The sequence below is a fragment of the Panthera pardus genome, unplaced genomic scaffold (genome assembly GCF_024362965.1).
Source record: "Panthera pardus isolate Hobbes unplaced genomic scaffold, ASM2436296v1 HiC_scaffold_24, whole genome shotgun sequence".
NCBI lineage: Eukaryota > Metazoa > Chordata > Mammalia > Carnivora > Felidae > Panthera > Panthera pardus.
Window position 1 is genome coordinate 87,442,448 of NW_026526810.1, and position 19,682 is coordinate 87,462,129.

The 19,682-nt window shown below is 34.1% G+C and overlaps 1 protein-coding gene across 2 annotated transcripts in view; it reads right to left on the reverse strand.

Moving 5' to 3' along the window:
• The window catches only part of MDGA2 (MAM domain containing glycosylphosphatidylinositol anchor 2), an 857,656-nt gene that overhangs the window by 285,482 nt on the left and 552,492 nt on the right, over positions 1-19,682 (reverse strand). For both annotated transcript variants that reach the window (XR_002080692.2, XM_019451903.2), the window contains exon 5: positions 15,596-15,728. Coding sequence is in view for 1 of the 2 variants with exons in the window: in XM_019451903.2 (XP_019307448.1) it covers positions 15,596-15,728 (133 nt within the window). In the remaining variant the exon portion in view is untranslated. The remainder of the gene's footprint in view (positions 1-15,595; positions 15,729-19,682) is intronic.

Sequence of the window (19,682 nt, forward strand, 5' to 3'; positions counted from 1 at the left end):
CTTAGGTGACTTCATATATTTACATCACCTGCCTGTTCTCTGAAGTTATGTGCATTTCTGATCCCTGACCAAGATGCTTATGCCACATGAACAAAATGAGTAAGGAAATTTGCCACAAGATATTATTCAATAAAATGAAGCTTTACAAAATAGAACAAGTGTCATTTACATTTGAATCTAATAAGTGGACAAGATAAATGGAAAAATTAGAAATGGAACTTGTGTTTTAAGGTGAGCAAAAGCTTATTTCAGTCAGTAAGCAATGCCAATAGTTGGGATGATTAAATACTTAGTGGCCTGAAATGCCCTCATATACTTTGGGAAACATGATGGAAAATAACAGTAAAACCACATACACCTCTCTCCCTTGGTCAACAATCCCTAACTATTCTTGCCAAAATGTAAAATCTTGGCTAAATTGGGTCTCATTCGAGTTTACAAGAAACCAAGCATTAATTTGCTATTGCAGCCGAATCCCAGGGGGTCATCACTCATGGAGAGTAATCCAAGCTAAGCACTTCCGACTAAGGAATTTGTTGTACACAGAACTTTCCTGTTCTTTACAGAAGGTACCAGTTGTTTAGGAAGAGTGCCACTTTGTAACAATGTCCTCTTCACAAGATCAATAGAGCATGAATTTGCTATACTTGTTGCCTGAAATTTTCTTTCAGTGTTTATACACTTGGTAAACAGGTAGTCAACACTTTACCATGCTCAACTATCAATATCAATTCTTCACTGGATTCCTAGTTTTCTGTCCAAGCCAACTGAGTTACTTCCTCCTTTGTATGGCAATAGCTACTTTTAGTAACCACCTTTCATGCCCCACTACAACATTACATTTACTCCTACCCTTGTACTGTGAGATATTTAGGAATAGGATATCAGGGTGAAAAGGATGATGTTTTTCATATTTGTACCAACAGCACCTAGAAAATGATGTCATAAAGAATTAAGTGCTCAATAACGTCTCATTAAATAAAACAATGTTGAATTTAAAGATCAGAGAACAATATGCTTAACATAATTATCTTTCAGGGAAATGCAAATCAAAACCACAATGAAATATGATATCACACCTGTAAGGATGGCTAAAATAAAAAAGACAAGAAATAACAGTGTTGGTGAGGATGTGGAGGAAAAAGGAACTCTAATATTACTGTTAGTGGGATTATAAACTAGTACAGTCATTATGGAAAACAGTATGGATGTTCCTCAAAAAATTAAAAACAGAAATATCATACAATCCAATAATTCCACTATTGGGTACTTACCCAAAGAATGTGAAAACACTAATATGAAAATACATATGCACTCCTATGTTGACTGCCCCATTATTTACAATAGCCAAGATATGGAAGCAACCTAAGTGCCCATCAAGAGACAAACTGATAAGGAAGATGTGGTATGAACGGAATATTACACATCATAAAAAAGGATGAGATTATACCATTTGAGACAACATGGATGCACCTAAAGGGTATTATGCTAATTAAGTCAGATTAAGAAAGACAAATACCATGTGGAATCTAAAAACAAAACAAAAAACAAACAAATAAACAAACACGGGGAAGAATCAGACCCAAAATACAGAGAGAAAACTGATGGTTGCCAGAGAAGTGGGTGTAAGTGGGCAAAATGGGTGAAGGGAAGTAGAACATACAGAATTCCAGCTATGGAATGACTAGGTCACAGGAATAAAACGCACAGAACAAGGAATATAGTTAATGATATTGTAATAGTGATGGATGACGACAGACGGTAGCTAGATTAGTGGTGAACATAGCATAATGTATACGCTCAAATCATATTGGTGTACTCCCAAAACTAATGTAACACTGTGTGTCAACTATACTCAGTAAAATTAACAATAAAAAATAAAGATGAGAGAACAGAAACTCCACTTAATCCCCAACTACTCATTATTATAAACTTAACCCAAAAAAATAAAATGAAAAAATGTGACATATGACTTATAATTTCATGAGCCATTCATTGAAAAATAGTAGTTATAAAGACCTGCCAGTTCTTTCACTGCTCGATCCATCTAAACTTAACCTGGTTTATATTACTAACAAGGTGACAACAACGAATTTCTCTATCAAAATTTAGTACACCACTTTTATATAGTATCTTATTTACACGTCTTTGTGCTTAACCCTTTGCTCAGTTATGACATACACATTACTATTAATAAACTATGTGATTAAGCTAAATTATATCCTGGAAACCAAAATAAAGGGAGCATGGCCTTTATCCTAAGAGGACAGTATGTAGATAATTCAATATGGCCTTAAAAAAATCAGTCAGGACTTAAGACTTTTCTATGAGAATGAGATAGTGCAGCAGCAGAAGAGATAAAGACATCACCTCTAAGACCATCTGGTGCAGATCTCACAGCTATACTATTGAAGCCGTACCAGAGCATCGAAGCAAACAAAACAATAATTCTGTTCTGGCTACCACAGCTGCTGAAATAGAGGCAGCTGGTATTTCTATAACCAGTATGATAACACAGAGAGATCCATGCAAAAAGGTACTCTCTTACTGGTTACTCTCTTATTGAACTAACAAAGATTACTTTCTCTTTCTATAACCCAGCCTGGGGACACTGTATTATAGTGTTCTATTTTGAATCCTTTTATGGTTCTATAACTTTATTCTATAGCCATTTTGGCTAAGATTGGTGCAAAGCTAATCTTAAAAGAATAATTTTGAATAGATTTAACTCTGCTGGGCCTCTATTTGCCCCCTAAATATCCAGGGAATTCTGTTAAATAATTCCCAAGGGACTACTTAGGCCAGATTTCTATTTTGGTTAGGAAAACACCTGGGCATATAGTCTTCTAATCATATGACACATATTATTGAGGTTATTCCAGTTCCTAAATTGGGTCCAAGATCTAGCAAAGATTAGATGGAGAAAACTATAACCTTTAATATGTGCCAGACACTCTTCAAAAGCCTTTACATATACTGACTCATTTAATTGCATGAGATAGGTACTATTATTACTCATCTTAGTTATTATCAATCTGAGAAATAGTTCAGATAAATGGCCCAAGGTCACATAGATAGTGACGGCTGGAACTGGGATTCTAATTTAGGCAGTCTGATGTGAGATGAATATAAGTCATTGTAGATAAATTCCAAAGTGAAATAAACAAAGTTGGTAATTTCCAAGCTCTAACAGAATTCTTGGTATTTATGCCAGAGGAGGACTTAGTGCTGCCTCTCTGACAGAAAGAAGAGGTAGCATTCGTGTCATCCACTATTACGTTATAAAAACCTAGGAAGGGCAAAAATAAATGTGGGTTGCTAGTCAGACTTCCAGAAACATCTACCATTCAGAATACAAGTCCATTATTACATTATAAAAACCTAGGGAGGGCAAAAACAAATGTGGGTTGCTAGTCATACTTCCAGAAACATCTACCATTCAGAATACTAGTCCATTATTACGTTATAGAAACCTAGGAAGGGCAAAAACAAATGTGGGTTGCTAGTCAGACTTTCGGAAACATCTACCATTCAGAATACAAGGCAAAAAGGACTTGTGAACCACCTAAGTCAGAATTAAAAGGACTTAATTCTGAAGTGTCTTTGGCTCTCTAGGCCATGCCCAGAGGATGTTTACTCCTAACTTATACATAGCTACAGTGGAATCAGTTATTTCAATTCTCAGATTTCAAGAGGTAAGGAGGAGGAACTTAAAGTCTTCTTGAGACAGGAAAATGGAGAACAACAGTGGTAGGTGACAATGTGCCAGCAAGAAAAGAGAAAGAGAAACATCACATAGAACAGTAAGTGTGGTCACAAAGATAAACTAAGTTATTTCAACTATCGTCCCCAAAATGCCAGATTACGAAGGCATAATTTTGAAAAGCAAGAAAAGAAGTAATATATCCACATATTTAGATGTTAGTAATTAGATGCAGAGAGAAAGAAACATTTTTGCTGATGCTTCTAAATTTTGCTATAAAACACTACTTTGTGAAAGACAAAAGTGGTCATATTTTGCTGAATACAGTAGTAGACCAAAGCTTGATAAAAAAATCAAATCATACAAATCATACATACATTCACATTGAACACACTTGAGCCTTATAAATGGTTATTTACTGTGGATTTTGGAAGCGGTTTTACAAAATAGAATATAATCTTGATTGCCTGAACTGGGTCACAACCCAGATAAGTGTAGTGTCATGAGTTCCTCAGCACTGAGCACATATCTGTTACCAACCTCTCAGCTGGGATTTCTGCTCTAGTCTCCATGGACATGTGTGCATTTGGAATCTAATTCTAGTAGGTGAGGGTGCCTTAATAAATTAAGACCTGTCCTGGGAAAGCCTACTATTGTGTCGATTTTGTTACGTAAAGGAATAAATGTGGTTTTAGGAGATGTTTCCTTTCAAATACAGATAGAATTAAGTATTTTTCTTACTATGATGTGTATATTGATATTCCTTCCCCATATTAATTAAATAAAAAAAGGAAAAAGGAAGGAAGAAAAAGAATCAGAGCATAATTTGTAAAAAATAAATGCGCTGAAATAGAGGAATTCGATTTCAAGTGTTGTGTGTGATGAGGAACCATTTGGACTGAATTGCAAAGCCATGCACATTGTGGTTTACACTGGAGAGAATGACAATTTTAAACTATAGACCTTGTAGTAGGTGTCACTGCAGTAGATACACTGCAGGTGTATCATGTTGACATTCTGTAAATAGTAGCTGCTGCTTAACACTGTCATTACAGATCTAATTCCAACAAGAGTCAATTCAAGTCTAACCATTTAACTAGCTACACTTCTTATCTTGGGATTTCAGACATTCAGAGAATATTTAAATATATTGCTGCCATGTTCTAGGACAATGCTGCTACATGATAAGGGAGGTATTTATTTTTTGAATAAGAAATAATGTAATATAGTATGTAGAAGAACTAAATAAGCTGCAAAAAATGGAATACTGCTTAAGGAAAGATTAAAAGCCAATAAAACCTTTTTAATACGATTTTAATATGAGAGATAAAACATTGACTGAATCACCTCTGAATTCAATTCCTCTCTACACATAAGAAATGCATGTATAAAATGTCCTGCCAATATTTTATTTCTCAAAGCCACTGCAAATATAGATTTTACATTTTACTTCTGATATTTTCACTATAGATTTCAGTAAATCTACATGTTCCCATTTTAGTATGAGCTGCAGAAATATCTTTACGGAGGATGTGAAGACCATTTGTTTTAAGTGTCGAATTATTTTTTGTTTTTCTTCAAGTTCTTAATAAATTGATTTGCCTATTTAACTCTTCAGCAACTTGAGAATTAAATCCATTTTACACTGAATGTGGATCTGCGTACATATAATAATGCTTTTTAAACCTATATTCATATTTAACACCTAGCTTAAACACACAAAATGATATTTAGCATGCAGACCACTGCATATTCAGAGAATTTTCAGATTCTTTGAAATGTAGTATCATATTTTTTGTATAGCCCATAGTGTCATAATACTTTATGATATCATATCAAATTGCTTTTTACTTATGGTTCTAAAATGAAAAAGACATGAAAATTACAATTTTTTATCAGATTGAGCTAAATTTAAAGTTGAAAGACAACATGCAACAAGGCAGGACTTGAGTTATTACACACTTCTGATCCACATCAAGAAAATTAGAAAGATATAAAAATAGGGGTTTATCCTCCTATTCCCCTTTTTGTTTCCTTTAAGCAAGTGCCTTAGTAGATTAATCCTGGAGAAATTTAACAAGAAACCCATATTACACTGCCTATTTTCCCAAAAGGTTTGTTCATCTATTTCCTGTTGTCCCTAATTTGTTTTCTCTTCACTTTGGAAATATATTTGGAACTAAAGCCTTTTCAGTAAAACAAAGCAAACTATGGTTGCTGGATTTTGCTTTCCCTGGCTGACTTAAAATCCTCCCTCTTGCTTGGTTGAGTACAATGTTGCATTGCCAAACCAAAGTAACAACTTAAAAAGAGTAGCTTCATAAAAGTGACACATCTTTTTATGCTAAAACTATATACCTGGATTCTTGATAATATTCATTCTTATCAAATCGGGATACAAGGTGCCATTCATAAAACAAGAGGCCACGGCTATCATCAATGAATTCCTATTACACAATGTGTCTATCAGAAAATAAAACTGCTGACTTTACTGCACATTCACTAGGTAGTATGTGATTGAAAGTTGCCATCAATAAAATGCTCAAGTAGTTCAATAAGCAACTAAAGCAGAGTGACTCAAAGCAGCTGACAGAAAGAAATGCTGTTCAAAACATAAACTAAAGCATATTATTAAACAATTGGACATGCCTATTTTCCATGGGAATAGAATAGTAGCAAGTAAATCAACAGGAGTATGTTGCTAGTGGGGAAAAAAATGTTTCTTAAAACAGACTTTGCAGAAAATGGAAATTGAGGGAATAGCTGAAATCTTTGTGAGGCTTTGGAAATAACTGCCACAATAGCAAACCAAAAGTGCATGTGATGTCTGGACTTATAATCAAAAGATTGATGTTAATGCATTTCTGATACTCAGCTTGTCTGTTATTTCCCATGTACCAATCTCTCAGCTTCCAGTCCCTGTAACAATATACTACATACCCTATGTATCAACTACTACAGGGTCTCTCTCTCTCTGTCTCTCCCTGATTTTAATTAAAAGTCTGCATGAACCAATATGAATCTTTTAAATTATGGCTACTGTGGCTCACATGACTTTATGATAGTAACAGTGACCACAAGGCTACAACTTAGCCCACCACGGTGACTTAAATCCTATGAGTAATGTGGCTAATCTCATTTAATCTTTCCAGTATGTATGATGAGGTAAAAATAAACTTGATACTTTGAAATGCCTTAGAGCTTGAGGGAGAACAGTAGCCAGGGATGCATCCTCTCTTGAAGGACATTAAAGCCTTCCTGCCGCTGAATTCTTTAAATTTTGTATAAGAAATAATGAAAGTACAATATTTGCAAAGATTCTCTAGAATTGGTGCATTCGGTTCATAGATTATTTAGTAGCTTCACTTTTTCCTGGATAGTAATGTAAATCCCATATATAAAAGGGCAACAAGCACAATGAGGTATTAATATTCCTAAACTGTGTGAGCCTGAACCTTTCTTGATGGACCTTGGGGCTCAAGAGTACCTGAGTATGTATAGGTTTCATCCACTTCTTTGCAACCAGCCACCTCATTCATGTAGGTTTTTATTGTTGTTGATGTTACCTTGCTAAATAAAAATGAAATTTTAGAGTGAATGTTGTCTTGTCATCAATCTGAAACCAACCTCAGAGCAAATTATCAATATGACTTGACAGAAAAGCAAGTTCAAAGAGTTGACAGAATTGGTCATAGCACCAATGGCGTGGGGAGAGCCAGGATCCATACCCAGGTATTCTCACTGATGCTTCTTTACAAAAGAGTGGCTTAAAGCTGTATATGCAGCAGTATTAACAATTGTCATTAAGACTAGTATCCTATATGGAAAGAGGCTGCATGTGGAATTAGATCACTGGGTAATTAAACATACTGGTTTGCCTGGGATTAAAGAGTTTTCCAGAATTGGGACTTTCACTGAGTCTAGGACAAACTGGGATCGTTGGTAACCTTAAAGATGATCATTTGCTGTAATCAATTCTAGGATTAGGGTGAATAAATAATGGGATTAGGTACATGAACTAACGGAAATTATTTTACCTTCATCTTGACAGCCAATAATATACAAATGCAAATTTTTCGACAAATGATCGTGGAGTTATTCTGTATCACAAGTTATGAGTGGCAAATTCAAAAACCATGAAAGAAGTCTAAAATGCATTTCTACCAATTTAATTAGTACCTATAATAGCATAATTTCAAGCAGTTTCACTAGAACAATAGAATCTTGAAAAGTACTAAGCTGTGGCCTATAAATCCATAATCTAGAAGCAATTTAAAATTTAAAAAATGAATTATTCTCAGGGATATAAAAATCCTTATTTTATTTTAGCTTATCTTCACTCAACTTGCTGAAAGAAATATTATAAAATACATGGTTTGAACTTTCTATTCTCATGAGTAATTTTTAAATTATTCAATTTAATTATAGTCTAACAGCATAAGAAGAATAGTAACTACTTAAAATTAGAAAAATCTTACCAATGAATTATTCTAGATGTTTGCTAAATCACAAACTATTTGATATGCTCCAAACTATTTGTGGTAATTTGTGAGACAGAATGTCAATAGTTTACAGCCTTGTCAATGAATGATAAGTGTTTCATTTGACTAACAGTGTTTTTTTAATGTTTATTTATTTTTGAGAGAGAGAGAGAGAGAGAGCGAGCATGAGTGGGGTAGAGGCAGGGAGAGAGGGAGAGAGAGAGAATCCCAAGCAGGCTCTATGCTGACAGCAGGGTTCGAACCCACGAACTGCAAGATCATGACCTGAACCGAAATGAAGAGTTGGATGCTTAACCAACTGAGCCATCCAGGCACCCCTCATTAACAGTGTTTTTTAATCTTGTTCCATGTTTAGATATCTACTGTGTCTAGGTTCTGATACCTTCTGGGAGAGCTGATGGCTTCTGAGGAATATTTTATATAAGAATTCATAATCCAAGAATAACTTTGGATATAACAAACTTGAAAAATGCACTGCTAGGACAACAAAATGCACAGGTGTAGGGAGATCTCAGCAACATGCAAACTTCTTGTTACTATAGAAATAGGATTTTGGGAAATCTGGGTCACCTTGTTGCTCTGGAAACAGTCTCAGGAAGACCAAAGTTGAAACCCCATAATGACACTGCTTCTATCTCCAGATTCACTGCTTACTCATCACCTGTATTTTCACATTTCTGAAGAGACATTAGTGAGAATAGGTCATATATAAGTTCAATTACCTTAGGAAAAGATGAGCACTCATATTAAGAATCTGCTGCATATCAACACAATTGAAAGCTTTTTCAATTTACCTTACATACCATTATTAATTTCGCAAAATAATACTTTGATTTCTGTTAAACATTTTTGTCAATAATACTTTATATAGTAGACCAGACTATGTACGCATTTCTATAGATTTTTCTGAGAAATTATTATTTAATTCACCCACTGATAACAGTAATTCACAAAACGATTATGAACTTTTTTTCAAGATTAGTCATCAGTGGTTGAAGCTGTAAACCATATCCTAGCAAAAACCCTAAGATTCTTATCACCATCTCATCATTATTACTAATGGTGTCATTTTATTCCTTCTTTCTATTACCTAGGTTAACAACCCAATTATAGCTACTATATATTATATTTGTTATATGCCAGATATTTTTTTTAAGTTTTTCATTTAATAGCATTTAGAGCCTACAAAACTAAATAACGTGGAACTTTGTATTATCCCCATTTTATGTGGGGGGAAAATAAGTTTAAAGAAACTAAGTAACATCTACAAGTTCAGAAAACCAGAATTTGAATCTAAGATTTTTGAATTTCCAAATTCATGCAAAAGAGTTATAGGAAACATCTCATTCTCTAATGATAGCATATCAACATTATGTGTGTTCTGTTGGTGGATCTAGTAGTAAATACCAGTTTTAGAAAATGTGAATTATCTATGATAAAAAATCTCCATTAAGGCACTCATGTTCCCAATATTTCAGTGTGTGAAATGGTGATTTTCGGCTTTTTTCTGTTTTTTTCCTTCTGTTTTATTTTCTGTTGCACATACTAACTTCACCAAAAAGGAAATCAGAAAAATAACGTATGGGTTGTCTGTATATTATCTGTGATCTTATTTCAATATTTTGATCATGCTCTTAAAATTTCATGCTAATACTATTACAATAGTGATTTCTGCCCTCACTAGGTTTTCATTCACCTTCTACAGTTGCTTCCTTACTTTATCTCCAAACCTAAAATTACAGGGCCACAAACACTCTCACTAGAGTTGAAATACTTTGTGATACTAATGAAGAAAGGTTTTTTTTTTTTTTCTTTAAATGTTAGATTCATTTTCTTACATGGATTTTACATATATTATAAACTTATATCTGAAATTTTAAAAGAAAAGGAATCCTAAATGCAAAGGCTACCTTTCAGTCATTTCAAAGTGTTATGGACTGAAATGTGTGCCCCTAAATTCAATATGTTCAAGCCCTAACCCCCGGTGTGACTGTATTGGAGATAGGGCCTTTAGGACATAATTAAGGTTAAATGAGGTCATAAAGGTGGGACTGTAATCTGCTGTGTCTTTATGAGAGGAGGAAGAGACACAAGAACTCTAGCTCATTCATGCCCTCCCTCTGTGAACCACAGAGGAAAGACCACAGCTGGGAAGGCAGCTATCTACAAGCCAAGAAAGAGAGGCCTCACCAAAACTCAACTCGAACAGCATCTTAATCTTAGACTTCCAGCCTCTAGACTGTGAAAACATAAGTTTCTGTTGTTAGGCCACCCATCTATGGCATTCTGTTATGGCAGCAAAACTAGTACAAGGAAGTCATTGTATTTGCACTATGTACTTCTCACAAATGTAGTCTTTTTTTAAAGAGTTATTGTTGGTGAAATGCCATATTTTTTTTAAATTTTTTTAAGGTTTATTTATTTTTGAGTGAGAATCAGATTGTGAGCAGGGGAGGAGCAGAGAGAGGGAGACAAAGAATCTGAAGTAGGCTCCAGGCACAGAGCTGTCAGCACAGAGCCCAACGTGGGGCTCAAACCCACCAACTGTGAGATCATGACCTGAGCTGAAGATGGACTCTTCACTAACTGAGCCACCCAGGTGTCCCTGAAACACCATATTTAAGTCCTAATAAATGATACTACTGATTGTATAGATGCAGGAGAGACCACCAAAAGGCAAGACACTCAAATATCCATATAGCTAAGAAAAATGCCTGAGGTCAGAACCCACATGTACAGCAAAATGTCTACTGCCCCTTTCTTTGCACTTAAATGGGCTATCTATGAAAAAGGGCATACCATTTTACAAGAGAAAGTGTTTATGTATTTTTATTTCATATCTACAGCTATTCCTATACTACTCCTATAACTGAAATATTATTTTATTTCTCATAACACCTATTAAATTCCCATAAACATAAAACAACCATAAATCACAATGTACAAAAAATCTTACATTGAAGTTTATTGTAATTTCTGGGAATTTATATTATACCTACCAGGTGGGTTATCTAACAGAAAAGGCAACAGTTACCTAGCATAAGAAACAGAGATTTCTCCTAACCTCTCTTATTGAGACAGATTAAAGGGGGCGAGGGGGGAAGAAGAGAAAGAAGATGAAAAAGAGATAGAAGGGAGAGAGAGAGGAAGAGGAGAAAGGGGTATAGGTTTGCCCTATTTATTTAGCCAGCAATAACTTTTATGATGAATTGGTTCCTAAATGTGATGCACATTTCAGGAAGACATCTTAATTAGGTAATTTTTATAAATGCTAAATGTGAGCAGACTAAATCAAAAGACTATATAATTAAGTAAAATTAGCCCCACCTGTCCCATTTCTTTATAGACTACATCATAACCTCTCAAGCAGGTACAAAATATGTTTTTCATCCTAATATAAGTAACCTACTTAATTCTTACTTGCCTTTCAAATCATGACACATCAATATATAAGTGCTAGAAATAAATTAAAATAAATTAAATTTGCTTTATCATAATTCCTATGTGCCCTCATGTTAGAAGTATAAATTATCTGAGAAATTTTAGTATTTAATATTCCAAGTTACCATAATTATGATAATTTAAAATATATACCTATATTTATTAATATTCTAAATTTACAAATTTTAACAGGTTTGTTTTAATGAACTAAGAAAAATACAGCTACATTGGGAATTTACCAATCAAGAGCTAATCTTTGTCTTCCAAACAGGAGTAGGAAACAACTTTGGTCTCTGCTACAACATTATGATAAGAAGTTAATACACCTAAAATCTTCATATTTTATAAAATTCTATGAACTGTCATGATAAGTTCTAAGACAGCTAGATCAGGTATGATAAATAATGACATTTCTATGATAGGAGATTTTCCATAGCATGCCAAGTAACCAACAGGGGCCAACAAATGATTGGACACTCCATGGTCCAATGATATTCAATTATAAGCTCTACTAGATGCCAATTCATAGCAGAAAATTTAAGGAAATATGTTGGTAAATCTACAAATGATGCTGCCTTTTAAAATGACACCTAAACATGGCTTTTCTAAGCAGTTCTATAAAAAAACAGACTCTTATTAACAAAAGTTCCTATTCACAAAATAGACTGGTTCATGGAAAACACTCTAATGATACAGACAGTTTTTGTTTTCCAAAGCAATCATTTATACTTGGTTAAAGTGTATACATTGCAAGAAGTGTAATTCAGCAGGTATAGGAAGGGCCCAGAGAACGATACTCCATGATGCAACTGTTCTGCTGCAAAAACTTTTTGAAAACGTTATTCACAGAGGACTGTCTCCATCTTCATATGCTACGTCATTTGGGCATTGTGCAAAGCAGATCAATACCCTGATTACAATTAAAAAGTTTCCCTGAGATGTTAGAATAAAATTATACCAAAAATACATTTAATAGTCAATTATTTGATCTCCATTACAAAAATTATTTCCAAAGTTATCCTTTCGTCAAATTAATTAACAAACAAGAGCAATCACAGATATTACAATATTTGTAATAGAATATTCTCCCCCTCAATACTTTAAATATTTTCCTTGACATTTTGCAAACCAAGAGTTAAAAATATGGGAACTTTATGTCATCTAAAGATTCACAAGAGTGAAACGATAAAGAGCACCTGTCTCTCACATCGATTATGGCCATGGTGACTCCTGATCTTCCAGTGTTAGCAATGAAATAGCCTGTATGCACTTGTCAGTTTATTGACCTGTTTGCATGAAGATGCTGAAAGCTTAATTTATTCCTGGTGTAATTTGAGAGCCACCTCAAGATTCCACCTATTTGAAATGCACCAACTCTTTCAACTTAGAGTACAACCAGATGGTGAAAATGCAGAAGAAACCTGGACTGAATATGTAAAGCACCAGGCTGCAGGACGTGCCCAATTATAGTTAGTGAAGAGTCAAACAAGGCACTAACTTGTATTTTTAAACCCAATTATTTACCATGACTCTGATGCTCATTTTTCAGTGAACATCAATTTAAGATTTTTGTGAGATAATTTATAAAAGAGAAAAATAGGTTATTTTGTTACCTCAGTCTACATATGCAACACTGCAGTCTGAAAAATAAAGAATGGAACAGAAAACTGAACAGTTAAACAAAACATCTATATTACAGAGTTCCTGTGCTCTCTGTAAGACAGGGAGTCAAATCTTTGCTTTCTCAGCTGCAAATGTTAAAAATCACCTCAGAAATAAAGTCACCCAACTGCTTTCTAAGACCTCAGGCAGGGAAAGTCTATCACCTCTCATGGTAATCTTCTCCATTCAGCTTTAGGATAATACGTGATTTTTTTTTCCTAATAAAACTCCGGTTGAAATTTAAGTTCATTTTCTCTAGCTCTACAAAAAATTTTGAATAGCTAGTCAGTCTCCTATTTAAAACAACTCCTCCAACATTGGGTTAGATTTTGTCCCCTGTTATTAGTAGCCATAGAACATTGAGAAATAATAAAGTATACATTCCTGAAGCAGAAAAAAAATGTTAACTATAATTTTGTTGTACCTCTTAGACTTCAAAGAATTTTTGTTTATGTTGATTTAGTTCATTCTCAAAACAACCCAATGAGGATACTTTAATCACTATGGGATAGTATGTTATGTGTCAAATGATAAAGACGTGATAAAAAGAAAACAAAACATCTAACTGCTTACATCCCAGTAGTTATAAAGATAAACTGAGACAATAAACAAGAAATACTTTTAAAAGTAATAAAACATTGTCAAGGGCAAAGCTGTGACATATGTAATAATACCTACTACTTTGTCCATATTATGTCACAATGTTTCCCCATCCCATAGAACCTACTTACATTTTATTTCTAATTTTTCTCTCTGGATCATGTGTATTTTAAAAATAAATTAAAGAAACTAAGAAAAACAAAATCAGTTATAATAATTCACAAAGTATTTCATGCCAAGAACAATAGCATCATCACACCCAGTTCTTACATGTTAATCTCTGAGAATTATTTCTCAATATCATATTTCTTCTTTTTTAAGTGAAATGAGATTATTAACTTCTATAAGTCTTAGGTCTCCTAAAATTTTATATTTCTATTTTTTTTTATTCAACGTAGTTTCCCTCAAGTCTTTCTCATCCTTCTTGATAAAGTTTATTTTCATCTCCCACTTTCTTCTTCTACCTTCCACAAATGACTTTTACCTGCTGCTTAAGAAATCATTTCTCCAGTTTAAGGCAATTTACATCTTATCCAATATTCCTGTGCCTATCATTGCTGACCCATAATAGGAACCCAATACACTTCTGACAAATAAATGAATGAATACATTTTTAAAATGACTTTCAAAATTTTAACAACTCAATGGAACATATGTTGATGGGTCAATGTTTGAGCACATGTTTTTTCCACCTTCCAATAAAGTCCCAGGTTTAATCTTCTTACCAAATGAGCTGGATGGGGATGCTGACTAGTTCTTTGTTGAAAAAAACTGACAAAGTGTTCCAAGTGCTTTATGTATATTAACTCATGAATTCTTCTCTACAACGTTAAGAATTTATGAGGAAACTGAGGCAAAGAAGTGTGAAGTGATTTGTTCAACAAAATCCAAGTGCTAATAAGTGGCAGAATCAAAACCTATACCCATGCACACCCAACACACACCTTTCCAGGTTTCTGTTAATGAGAAAAGTCCTTTTAAAACTCCATATTTTAATAGCATTATTTAAAAGTAACAATTTATATTAATTGCCACTGCAAGTTTCTCAACACCAGTTCAAATTCTATTTGATTGGGGTGACTAGACACAATCATAGAAAAGACAGTCCATTCCCATGCTCTCTCTTTGTTCTTTCATTTAGCAATTCCCTTTTAATATGTTTGCAGTTATTCTGAGGTCTATAGTACTAAACACAGGCTGACTTAAGTTGCAATCTTGCTAATGTTTTGACATTTTCTACAAAAATGCTTTCCAGAAAACACCTACCTGAAATTACCAATTAACTATCTTGACTTGAAACAGAGTAAGAGAGGGATTCTGTTACTTAGCTTTGGAATTACAAAACACTTTTAGCAATTTAGACCATAAATTTTTATATGAAGAATCTAATATTTCTCAGAATGTTTTGAACAGGACATGGGCATGCTTGTGACATTTATGAATACAATATCTTAAGGAAGCACAATTTTGTATGCAATATAAACAAACCTAACATGGGAATATATTGCATTGTAAAGTGTGCATTTACTAAAAGCTTTCCAGATATCACAGACTTTTCTGGGGGAAAAATAAAGATGCCTTGTACCTACTTATACTAAAGAAATAATTTGGTCTACAAGAAAGTTAGAGCCTTTTTAAACATTAACAATGGATAAAAGACATAAGACACTGAGAGATAGCTCCATACCTGTTTTGTTGGAAAGTCTAAATGACACCATCTTATCAGGAATATTACATACATTCCTCACTGAAGCAATGCAGCTATAATTAGCATAGTCCTGAGGTCGAAGATTCTTTAGTTTTAAGATCTTGGTTTCACCCTGAAAACGTAGAAAAGGTCGTTAGAAAAAGTCAACAGTAACCAAAATGAATGAATGAATGAATCATGGCATTATAGTGTATTAAATCATATTATTATCAAAATCTAGCAGATTGTCTTATTTTGAAGGAAAATGTCTTTAAATAAAACAAAAACAAACAAACAACAAAAACACCACATGCATTTAAAAATAATACCGCAATATGCCTGGAGATAAAAACTAACAGTCTACAATGAAAACTCAACATTTTCTTTGCAAATTAGCTTCATAAAGGGAGAAATCTATTTCTGGTGGTGGTTATGCCAATTATTATGCAAAGATCAGAACAGTGTACTTAATAATGGAGTTTATTTAACAAATGCTGCAATCTATATAGACTTCAACATGAAATGTTTTGAGAGAAAAGGATTCTGAAGAAGAGCTAATAAACGAAAAACTGTTGGTAGAACAGTTATTGAAATCAATCTAATAACAGGCAATTAAATTTATAAACATAAATATTTTGTGTATATGTATCAATGATAGATGACAGATACAGAACTGTCTTAAAGAAGCATTCATGAATGTTTCTAAATAATTACTGCTCTTGCTATCTTATATTCAGGAGTTCAAGACCTAGATCTTCCAGGTAAATCTGCAAAATCATACACTCAAATCAGGCAAGCTGCACAAACTCTTGATAATCCAGGAAAGACCATGTAAAACAATGAAATTATTCAAAGGGTAAAAGAGCAAACAAACAACAACAATAAAAAATTAAAGAAAAAAAAACCCCTACTGCGCAATTTAAAATAGGTCTCTTGAGATTTTGTTACTTTAAGGTCATTAATGCATCTTCTCCAAATAGTTCTTCTCATAAGTAAATGAATTATGGAAATGATAAACAGTATCCCAATGAAATCATATTTGGTATAGTAATTTTCAAAATGTTTTTTCCAGATAATATCTACAGGTAACAATGTATAACATCACTCAAATCCTAAAAATTGTAATACTTTCATATACTCTTCAAAAGGGTCAGAATACATAGTGAGAAGACATATAAGCACTACCTGCTCATTTGCAACAAAAAAAAAAGCTTGCTCACACATGGACATTCACACCTAGTTTTGCAAATGTGTCAAATGAATCTCTCCTTCAGTATGCAGGGGCACTGTGGCTATAATTCCACTCATTCACTGTCAAAATTCAGTCTTAAATCAGTCCACTTTCCTCAGGGGGCTTAGAAACAATGTCCTATCTTTAATTTTTCTTTAGGAAAGACACTGTAATTTTTCTGTACAAACAATTGCAAATTCATCCCACATGAATATACATAGTGCGTGTGTTTCTAGAACTTATATTTAAAATATATTCTCAGTGTATTACAGAGTTCTCACTTATACTAACTAAACACAATGCCTAGAAAAGTGTGTGCTTAGCTAGAAAGTATAGTTGAAAGAAAATGTTACTCTAGAACCAGTTGACTAAGATTTTTTTTTTTTCAGTTTTTTACTTTACATCCAAGTGAGTCAGCATATAGTGCAATAATGATTTCAGGAGTAGAATCCAGTGACTCATCCCTGACATATAATACCCAGTGCTCCTCCCAACAAGTGTCTTCCTTAATGTCCCTTGCCTATTTAGCAATCCCCCCACCCAAAACCCTCAGCAACCCTCAGTTTGTTCCCATATCTAAGAATCTGTTATGTTTTGTCCCCCTTCCTGTTTTCATATTGTTTTCCTTCCCTTATGTTCATCTGTTTTGTATCTTAAATTCTACATATGAGTAAAGTCATGATATTTGCCTTTCTCTAATTGTGCTTACCATAATACACTCTAATTACATCCTTGTTGTTGGAAATGGCAAGATTTCATTCTTTTTGATTCCCGAGTAATACACCATTGTGTGTGTATGTATGCACGCATGTGCGCGTGCGAGTGTGTGTGTGTGTGTCTGTGTATATATACACATATGTCACATCTTTTTTATCCATTCATCTGTTGTTGAACATTTGGGCTCTTTCCATACTTCAGCTATTATCAATAGTGCTGCTGTAAACACTGGGGCACATATGCCCCTTCGAAACAGCACACCTGTATATTTGGATAAATACCTAGTAGCGCAATTGCTGAATTGTAGGGTAGTTCTATTTTTTATTATTTGAGGACCCTTCATACTGTTTTCCAGAGTGGTTGCATAAGTTTGCATTTCCACCAGGAGTGCAAAAGTGTTTCTCTTTCTCCATATCCTAACCAATATGTGTCATTGCCAGAATTACTAATTTTAGCCATTCTGACTGGTTTGAGATGGTATCTCATTGTGGTTTTGATTTGTATTTCCTTGAAGATGAATGATGTTGAGCATTTTTTCATGTGTCTGTTGGCAATATAGATGTCTTTTTTGGAAAACTGTCTATTCATGTCATCTGCCCATTTCTTCACTGGATTATTTGTTTTTTTGGGTGTTGAGTTTGATTAAGTTCTTTATAGATTTTGGATACTAACCCTTTATCTGATATGTCATTTGCAAATATCTTCTCCCATTCCATTGGTTGTCTTTTTGTTTTGCTGATTATTTCCTTTGCTGAGCAGTAGCTTTTTATCTTGATGAGGTCCCAATAGTTCATTTTTGCTTTTGTTTCCTTTGCCTCTGGAGACATGTTGAGTAAGAAGTAGCTGCAGCCATGATCAAAGAGGTTTTTGTCTACTTTCTCCTCTAGGATTTTGATGGCTTCCTATCTTACATTTAGGTCCTTCATCCATTTTGAATTTATTTTTGCATATGATGTAAGGAAGTGGACCAGGTTCATTCTACTGCATATTGTTGTCCAGGTTTCCAAACACCATTTGCTGAAGACACTGTCTTTATTCCATTGGATATTCTTTCGTGCTCTGTCAAAGATTAGTTAACCATATGTTTCTGGGTCCACTTCTGGGTTCTCTATTCTGTTCCATTGATCTAAGTGTCAATTTTTGTGCCAGTACCATACTGTCCAGGATTATGGTGCCTCCAGCATTGGTTTTCTTTTTCTGGATTGCCTTGGCTATTCAGGGTCTTTTCTGGTTCCATATAAATTTTAGGGTTGTTTGTCCTAGCTCTGTAAAGAATGCTGGTGTTATTTTGATAGGTATTGTATTAAATATGTAGATTGCTTTGGATAATATCAACATTTTAATAATATTTGTTCTTCCAATCCATGAGCATGGAAAATTTTGCCAATTTTTTTGTGTCCTCTTCAGTTTTTTCATAAGCTTTCTATACTTTTCAGCATATAGATTTTTCACCTCTTTGGTTATACCTCCTAGGTATTTTATGGTTTTGGTGCAATTGTAAATGGGGCTGATTCCTTGATTTCTCTTTCTGTTGCCTCATTATTGGTGTATAGAAATGCAACCGATTTCTGTGCATTGATTTTATATCCTGTGACTCTGCTGAATTCACGGATCAGTTCTAGCGGTTTTTTGGTGGAATCTTCTGGGTTTTCCATATAGAGTATCATGTTGTTTGTGAAGAGTGAAAGTTTGACTTCCTTCTTGCTGATGTGGATCCCTTTTATTCTTTTGTGTTGTCTGATTGCTGAGGCTAGGACTTCCAATATTATGTTGAATAACAGTGACAAGAGTGGACATCCCTGTCATGTTCCTGACCTTAGGGGGAAAGCTTTCAGTTTTTCCCCATTGAGAACGATATTAGCAGTGGGTCTTTAATATATGGTTTTTATGATCTTGAGGTATGATCCTTCTATCCCAATTTTGAGTGTGTTTATCAAGAAAGGATGCTGTATTTTGTCAAATGCTTTCTCTACACCTATTGAGAGGACCATGTGAGTCTTGTTCTTTCATTTATGAATGTGATGTATCACACTGACTGACTTGTGGATATTGAACCAGCCCTGCATCCCAGGTATAAATCCCACTTGATCATGGTGAATAATTCTTGTAACGTATTGTTGGATCCAGTTGGCTAGGATC